The sequence below is a fragment of the Genypterus blacodes genome, unplaced genomic scaffold, assembly GCF_046128005.1.
Source record: "Genypterus blacodes isolate CSIRO-AG114 ecotype Tasmania unplaced genomic scaffold, CSIRO-AGI_Gbla_v1 ptg000026l_1, whole genome shotgun sequence".
Taxonomy (NCBI): domain Eukaryota; kingdom Metazoa; phylum Chordata; class Actinopteri; order Ophidiiformes; family Ophidiidae; genus Genypterus; species Genypterus blacodes.
In genome coordinates this window covers 1376624-1385648 of record NW_027466839.1, presented here as the reverse complement: position 1 = coordinate 1385648, position 9025 = coordinate 1376624, and the positions used below count along the sequence as shown (strand labels likewise).

The window sequence follows — 9025 nt, the reverse complement described above, 5'->3', positions numbered from 1 at the left end:
TTTCAGCAAGGAGTAACTGTTGACACAGATCTTTATTTTGGACAGAAATATATATACACAAGCAGAACGAGACTCTAGTCATTAGATTTCATAATTTTTGACTTCCTCAGGTTCTTTTTCAGGATCTCCTCCTTTCTCGAGGTACAGGTTGTTGTAGGGATACTGTTTAGGTCCCTGGAACAAAGAGACGGTTTCATCAAGTAACAGCTCGACACAAAGTACTGATTAAGAATGAGCAATATCACAAAATGAAAGAAAGGAATCAGTCGCAAGAGGAAACACAAACAATATGATCGATGTTTGATTTGATATTAAAAAAAAGTTGAAGATACTGGTTGGAAACACAAACTATGTTATTTGAACCTGACTTCCTTTTCTGTAATTCAACAGTATTATAAAGTAGGATTTCTTTAAACTAATTAGATATAACATCTTGGCTTTGGTCTGTACTTACAACAGGTTGATAAGATGGAAATTTCTCCCCGAGATAGAACATAATCAGCATGAATCCGATGAAACCAAACAGCTGCTTGCACATGGTGGCCATGGGAACGGGGCCGGGAGACGTATCCACGCGGTTCCTGATGTACATGTCAAAGTGCCAGTGCATCTGAAAGTGGACAGAAAATAAAATATTGATTAACTATCAGCGGCAAGGGTTTTACGTTAGCAACATAAATCAAAAAGACAAATACAAACAAATAAAATACAACCAAGTCACAACAACAAATCTTACAGGCTCTCCCCAGTTCCTCCTCAGGTCAGGGTGGTCCCACTGATAAAAGGGGTCTCTCTCATGCTGAGATCTATTCGGCAGCATTGGATAGTCACCATACCTACAGAAACATAAATTACATCAATTAATATTAATTAATCACAGACAGACTAGTTCATTAACTGATCAGTCCAGTGTTTGGGCTAACGACTACTAATAACGGCTATGTCAGAAAACAAACTGGGAAAATGGGAGACAACCGGATACACATGAAGACATAAATGTTCAGAAGGCATCAAGGTGTGTAAAGAACGCAACTGGCAACAAAAAGGGTAATAAGAACTAACATAAGCTGCACCTTCATCTTTTTTATCTTCTTAATAATAACGGGGCAAGTTTGGACTAAACTTTCATAAATAAACAATCAATGAATGTACAGTGTAAAGCTATGGGTTGAGATTGAGGCGAAGCTTGATTGCAACTTGCTTGATTGACTAGTGAACATAACGATGCATACATATTATCTTTCCACAAGCACCTCACCACTGAAGGGAAACACGTACAGGTGAAGCTATGTCATTGATCCTAAACTCACCCTTCGCCGTTGTCTGGATACGGTTCATAGTCCTCCACTCTCATGTTGTACTTCTTTGCTGCAGCGGCTCTCTCCTCGGGGGTCTTCGGGTACGGACCAGGCAAGTCACCCACTGACCCACCGGAGGCTGAAATAACAAAATGTGTGTTCATACAAGCATACCTTCATTTGGTAAATACACGAGTAAGTATAAGTGTATTCTCCTGCAGGATAGCCGTTAGCATGTTAGCACGTCAAGGTTACGTCTATTCAACGCATGAAACTATAAAACTTTGTGACTTATCCAGAGTATATGATCCCCCGGCAGCATGGCCGAAGGTTAATACACAACTGACCCGCTCTAACTCCCGACAGCATCGCTGAAATGCCGGGACCTTTCCTTTTAGAAAGGCTTTGGGCCAACCGTCGGAAACCAAGACCAGCCATGTTTACTGGCGGCTGTCGTCTGAAGTGCGCATGTGCATCAGAAATTGTCGGTGTTGTAGATTGTATTCACTGCCCTCTAAAGGTCACTGTTGGTAACTACATTCCACAAACAGCGCCCCCTATGTTCTAGTCTGCTGCCAGTTAATATAGTTAAAAATACAAAATACATATATCAATTTTGGTCTGTGCTTGTGTGTTGGTTTTTACATCAATGTTATCCATTTGGGAAATAATCACAAAAATTATACAGCTTATGATGATGTTGCAGTTTCTTATATCTTTTAGTTGAGCTTGAAAAGTGAATGATTATTGTAGAAATTACTGAAAATAAACGCATTTCTTCGAGGGAATAACGCTGATGCTTTTTCTTGAATGAGGCTTATACAGGCTCTGCTGTGTACACACAAACATTGAATATATTGCCAAATGTTACTGCCTTAAAGTGGTCTTATTCATGTTTGAGGTACTGTTTCCACGAATTTGAATCAAGTTCGATTTTAAACCATGTACGAACAAATGCACTGAATACCAAACGTGATGTAAAATTTAATTATTTAAAGCAGCAGTAGAGAAATTATCATTATTATGCCCCAGGTACAGTTGTTGTAGTAGTGTTGTTGCTCAGCCCATAGTGTGTATTTTTTATGTATTTTCAGATTTTTATTTCTGATTTACTGACTCTCATTTTCACTATGCTTTAATTCATGCAAGTATCTTTGTGTGTATGCAATGCAATCTACAAACAGTGAGTAATTATATTATCGAATTATCAACGTCCTTATTACAACGTTAATTTATGTAAAATTGAGTAAACTGATCTAATGATAAAATTAATTTGAGTAAATTAGCTCATGGAGTATTTCATACATCCGGGAATGACGTTAATTAACGAGAAATAAAAATAAATTGCAGCCTTTAATTTTCTGTCTTACTTATGCATTAAAACAAACGTTATGTACTTCCGTAATACATGCACAATAATAACAACAAACTGAACCACTTTCACGTTTTAATCATTAATGAATGTATAAGTAAATACTACAACATATTACGCCATTTAAAGAGAAAATGTGTGAAGGTTATGACGCAAATTACTAACTTACGTAACTTGCGGATGGGGCTAAACCCGGAGACGAGTTTAAACGACGATCAAAGTCACTCGAGAGCATCAGGAGGATAGATGTTCGACTTTTCACCGGGGTGTAATTGATTGGGTTTCATAATGGCAAGCAGCGCGGGTATATCCGGGGCTTTTTCAAACCCGTGGCCGGAAGTGTCCCATGACAGGAGAAAGTGGGAGGAGAACCTGCTGCGTCTGATCCGGGACGTACCGGAGAATGTGGCGGTGTCTGCGGGCTCTGACTCGCCTCCTATGCGGATGGAGAACAAGTCGGAGGTCACTCTCCTCCCACCCGAGTCACAGGTGCTGCTCTTTCAAGTGAGTGACACCTGGCAAAGCACTTATATGGAGTTTTATTTGACTGTATATGGTTAAAATTCAGTATGAACCCCAGAATTACTAATGTGTATCTTATAAACTATTTGCCCAGTTTAAACACTTTTGACTGTTTTTGTTGCGTTCTGTGTGCCACAGTCCCTGTTACAGTCTCTCTCTCATTCTCTAATAACAGAAATCTGTGGTTCCGCTTCCTGTGGGATTCAACCTATTCCAGAAGAACAAGTCAAGTAAGTATGTTTTTAATTTGCTGCCAATTTGCGGAGCTTTAACCTCAATAGGATTAATTCAATAAATATCAATTCATGTCAGATGATGACCTGAGTGACCCTGTGGTAGAGATAACAGTGTGATTGAGTCATGTATGAGTCAGGATGAGACCAAATGCATTCTTCTTCGTCCTCTCTCAGGTGTTTCCTCACAGCAGCAGGTGTCTGTCCGTCCCATGGTCACAGCAGTCTCCCATTCTGGACCTGCTCACATAACACCAGGGAGCAGACTGCAATCGAGCCCCCATGCAACCTATCTGGTGCATTCCATCCTTGGGGAGGGGACGTATGGAAAGGTTGCCAAGTGCACCAGGAAGGACACTAACAGCATGGTTGCGGTGAAGATTGTGAAAAATTGTCTAGACTTCATCCAGCAGGCAACGGATGAGGTATGAATGAATCCAAGCTTGCTTGTGTGTTGTTCTTTTGTGATTAGTATTGTGTAGAAATTCTGTATCAGTGTTTAATCTGTGTGTGATCTCTCTCAGGTCGCCATCTTGAACACACTGAAACGCTTGGCTCCAAATGCTGCCAACATTGTGCAGCTCAACCATTATTTCTTTGACAGAGGATACTTCTGCCTGGAGTTTGAGCTTCTGGACATTGATCTTTTTGACTTCATGAAGCAGAGAGCTTTCTGTCCACTGCCCCTGACAGAGATCCGACCCATCGTCCATCAGTTGGCCAGTGCGTTACAGCAGCTGAAGGCCATCGGCATCATACATGGAGACCTGAAGCTGGAGAACATCATGATGGTGGACCATCTACGGCAACCTGGAAGGGTCAAAATCATTGACTTTGGCTTAGCCTGTCACGTGTCTGCTGCCAAACTGTGTGCAAACATTCAGTCCCGTGAATACAGGTAATAAATGACATCATCTTAACTTACTGTAGATGATGCAGCTTGTTCCCTTGTGTGATAAAGATTGTTTGTGTCTCTCAGGTCTCCAGAGGTCATGCTTGGTCTTCCCTTCTCGGTCTGTGCTGACATGTGGTCTCTGGGCTGCATAGCTGCGTTCCTCTTCCTTGGCTCCTTCCTGTACTGTGGCACGTGTGAATATGAGATGGTGCGTACACGAGTAAGGTCTGTTTGTCTGTTTTAATGTTTCATGTGTAATGGAGGAAATGTCATCTGGTTTTTTGATTTCAAAGAAAATATTTATTGACCCTCGTGTGTCTTTTCAGATGAGATACATAGTGAAGACTCAGGGTTATCCACCAGATCAGCTCCTGAAGGCTGGAATCAAAACTGGCAAATTCTTCTGCAGATCATCTTCTTGCACCAACCGTCTCTTCAGACTGAAGGTAACACCACAGCACTGCTCTGATGTAGCTGCTCTAATGTAACACCTGGACCTCCTGTCAGACTGTGTCCTTCTGCATGTCTCTCTTTGTCCTGTCAGACTGTGTCCTTTTGCATGTCTCTCTTTGTCCTGTCAGACTCCAGCAGAGTACTATGCAGAGCCGCAATTCCAGTCGTCAGTGAGAAACAAGAGGTTCAACTCCCTGAATGACCTTCTGCAAGTAAGTGTTTGATTACTAATCTAAAGACTTGTAGATGAGCAGATGATGAACATAAACTGTAAAAAGTAACACATTCCTGCAGTTATTATGAGATCTTACTGACCTCTTGTTTATTTGTGTTCCAGTTCAAGCATCCCATTCATCAGACTGCTGATTTGGAAGACACAGAAGTTCGGGGGATGTTTGTGTACATGCTGAAGGCGATGCTGGAGCTGGAAGCCAGCAGAAGGATCTCACCCCATCAGGCTCTACAGCTTCCATTCTTCAGCACGTACAGGACCTCCAATAGAAACGCAGTGTCCTCCATTTTTCCTGTCCACCACCACATCACCTCTCACTCCTGCACCAGCAACCTGACCCAGAGAATGACCAGGGCGGGAACGAAAAGGATGAGAGCCGAGGACGATGCAGCGAGAGCCCGCCTTGCTGTGGGCTCCTGCAATCAGCTGCCATCAGTGTGAGGAGGCCTCAGCACCCATAAAGGACATGATGGACAGTGTTGCTCCAAGAAGCACTTACAGAGGAAGCAGCTCCTGCCCTTCCTCAAGCAAAGTCGTCATGGTGATTACAGGACAATGATGAATTTTTTTACCTTTTTTCCTTCCCACTGTTTTGGCCTTCAAGTACATCAGCTCTGTTTTCAACATTTATGTATTTTTTACTAGTATTTATGTCTGTACATAGTATGTAAATATGTTTTATTGGGTTTTTTTCCAAACTATTTTAATAAAATGAAATATAAGATCTAGTGTGGATTTTTTTTACACATACTGCAAGAGGTTCCTTGTTGAAGTTTGTTCCACACAGAACCTTCTTGGAAAAGGTGGTTAAGGTTAGTTAGAACCTACACACATACATCTAACTGAACACAAACACTCCTAATCAGATGTATTCTTAATATGTACTTAAGTGCAGTACGAGTATTTACCTTGAAAGCCAATCCTGGTGACCTAATGTTGACTCCTTCAATGTGCACAACAATTACCACATTGGATCTGAAATGGTGACAGTAAACAGTGTAACCTGAGTGTACATCAATATTAGATCTGGTTCTAAACATACAGAATTAAGGTGAAACGTCTGTTGAAGGATTCAATGTTAGTTAGAGACAAAGCTAAACCCAACTGCAGAACACAAGAGGCAGGGGCCAGAGATTGAGTCCAAGAATTTACTAGGCACACATAAAAACACAAAGGCAGGCTGGCTATGGGGCTCCTAACTCCAAACAATGTACTGCCTGTCTGAGAAACAATAGATAGCTAGGGTGGCACATACTGACTAACAGGCTGACAGGAAGTGACAAGCTAGTACATGTGGAGCGTAAACTAGCTGGTTATAAGGAAATCTCTTGATTGCAGATGAGGAGCAGGTGGGGGACATCAGCCAGGTGAACACAATCTGCAATCAAGGAGAGAGACACACAGACCACACACAATATAGAGCTGTGACACGCTGAGGTGTTCAGTTCTTGCGCAATGAGGTTAAAAATGTAACTTACTATATAAAAAGTTATAACTTCAAAGTCAGACTTCTCAATCAAGCTGAAAAGTCCAAATGTGACAGACTTCAACTGACAAACTGACGTATAGGTTAAATCTTCCCATCCGATGTGTATGTGAAGATTCAATATTCAATGCAAATAAAACTGAGGAGCAGGTCACATCTGCTGGAAAGGGTGATTTATGATGAATTGCATTTCATATTAAGCACCAGAAGTTATAAATTATAAATTAACACATTTCAAATTGTGTGCACTAAACATAATTGCATTGTGCTTCTGATACCACTAGATGGGAGTAAAATGGCCAAGAACTACTGTGTTTTCCAGTAGTCTTCCTCTACTTTCCCTTTCTTTTTAGTTGTTTCACATATCAAAATTCTAAATTGTGCAGTAGGGCTCATTATTTATGAATTTAGGGGCACACAGACACCCAATCTGTCTTAATCTTGACTTTTTTTGCTTCACTTTCTCACTTACTTCATTTCAGACTTAATAGACATTAAAACCTAATTACACAATTCCTTCCTTTCATGGAAACTGTTTGTCATTTCCACAAGGAGGGATTCCATAGTAAGTACAAGCGTAATTTTGTCAATTTGTCATTTTGTTATCTGTTGACAAACTTTTATGAAAGGTCTGTGGGTTTGGAATTGATAAAATGTGAGTAAAATAAAACGTGAACGGAAACGAAAAAACAAATAACTTTTTTTATACTGCTTATACATAAAAACAAATGTTATGTACCGCGAGTTTCAAGCGTTAAACGCGTCTAGCACGTGTACAAAATATTACGTCATGAGGGAGGAATCGTGCGGGACTATGACGCAAAATATTAACTTACGTGACTCGAGACGAAGCTGAACCACAATCATATCGTCTCAGGAGCCCGAGGAGGACGGATGTCCGTCTTTTCACTGGTGTATAACTGATCGGGTTTCGTGATGTCGAGCAGCACCGGGCCTTTCTACACACCGTGGCCGGACTCTGATGAGTCCGGGGACAAGAGAGAGTCGGATGAGGATCTGCTGAGTCTGTTCCAGAGGGTCGAGGACAAGTCCGACGCCTTTGTCTTTCCACCCGAGCCACAGGTCCCTGAACGTTACTTGTAATCTGTCAAACAAAAGCAATCATTTGCAGTAGGCCACTATTGATTTAATATTATATATAATATTATGAATAATATTGATTTTATATTTACAAATACATATAAAGTACATATATATCCCCCACTGTCTCTCTCTGATAGCAGGCATCCGTTTCTCGATATCCTGTGGGATACAACGAATTCCAGAAGAACAATTCATGTATGTTTTTCATTTTTTGAGTTTTTGAACTTTAGAATACAATTTCCCATAATGTAGCTGTAACCTCACTCATTGTGGCTTAATCAAATGAATATGAATGTATCCATGTCAGAGGCTGACCTGAGTGACCCTGTGAACACGCTGTATGAGTGATTAAATGTGTTCTTCTCCATCCTCAGGCGTTCCTTCACAGCTGCAGGTGCCCTGTGGTCCTGGAGTCACAGGAGGCTACAATTCTGGACCTGACCACATAACACCAGGGAGCATACTGCACTCTAGTCATGTGACCTATCTGGTGCATTCAATCATTGGAGAGGGGACATATGGAAAGATTGCCAAGTGCACCAGGAAGGACACTAGCAGCATGGTTGCGTTGAAGATCATAAAAAACAACTCCAACTTTGTCGAGCAAGCAAATGATGAGGTAAGAAAGAATCCAAGCTTGCTTGTGTGTTGTTCTTTTGTGATTAGTATTGTGTAGCAATTCTGTAACAGTGTTGATCTGTGTGTGATCTCTCTCAGGTGGACATCTTGAACACACTGAAAAGCTCGGCTCAAGACGCTGCCAACATTGTGCAGCTCAACCATTGTTTCTTTGACAGAGGACACTTCTGCCTGGAGTTTGAGCTTCTGGACATTGATCTATTTGACTACATGAAGCACAGAGCTTTCTGTCCACTGCCGCTGAAGGAGATCAGACCCATCGTCCATCAGTTGGCCAGTGCGTTACAGCAGCTGAAGACCATCGGCATCATACATGGAGACCTGAAGCTGGAGAACATCATGATGGTGGACCATCTACGGCAACCTGGAAGGGTCAAAATCATTGACTTTGGCTTAGCCTGTCATGTTTCTGCTGCAACGCTATGCTCAGTTCTTCAGTCTCGTGAATACAGGTAATAAACAACATCATCTTAACTTACTGTACAGCACCACTTGATGAAGATGATGCTGTGTGTTGTCTTGTGTGATGAAGGTTGTTTGTGTCTCTCAGGTCTCCAGAGGTCATGCTGGGTCTTCCCTTCTCAGTCTCTGCTGACATGTGGTCTCTGGGCTGCATAGCTGCGTTCCTCTTCCTTGGCTCCTTCCTGTACTACGGCACGTGTGAATATGAGATGGTGAGTACATAATTCATTTTTGACCGTCCCATTAAACTTTCATGTTTAATAGGGGAAATGAAGTCATCTGCTTTTTTGATACGAAAACATATTGCTGTCCCTGTTGTGTTTGTTTTC

At 41.5% G+C, this 9025-nt stretch overlaps 2 protein-coding genes across 2 annotated transcripts; one reads left to right on the top strand and one right to left on the bottom strand.

Annotated features, from left to right (window-relative positions):
• Nucleotides 1-13: 13 nt before the first annotated feature.
• ndufb8 (NADH:ubiquinone oxidoreductase subunit B8) lies at nucleotides 14-1775 on the bottom strand. The gene is made up of 5 exons (XM_076143586.1): nucleotides 1646-1775; nucleotides 1311-1437; nucleotides 737-836; nucleotides 455-610; nucleotides 14-174 (listed from the first exon to the last, which is right to left on the bottom strand). The coding sequence occupies exons 1-5, from the start codon at nucleotides 1734-1736 to the stop codon at nucleotides 82-84; spliced, it is 567 nt and encodes a 188-aa protein (XP_075999701.1). The 5' UTR covers nucleotides 1737-1775; the 3' UTR covers nucleotides 14-81.
• Nucleotides 1776-7427: 5652 nt separating this feature from the next.
• Nucleotides 7428-8690, top strand: LOC142992986 (homeodomain-interacting protein kinase 2-like). The gene is made up of 3 exons (XM_076143559.1): nucleotides 7428-7584; nucleotides 7970-8214; nucleotides 8313-8690. The coding sequence occupies exons 1-3, from the start codon at nucleotides 7428-7430 to the stop codon at nucleotides 8688-8690; spliced, it is 780 nt and encodes a 259-aa protein (XP_075999674.1).
• Nucleotides 8691-9025: the final 335 nt, after the last annotated feature.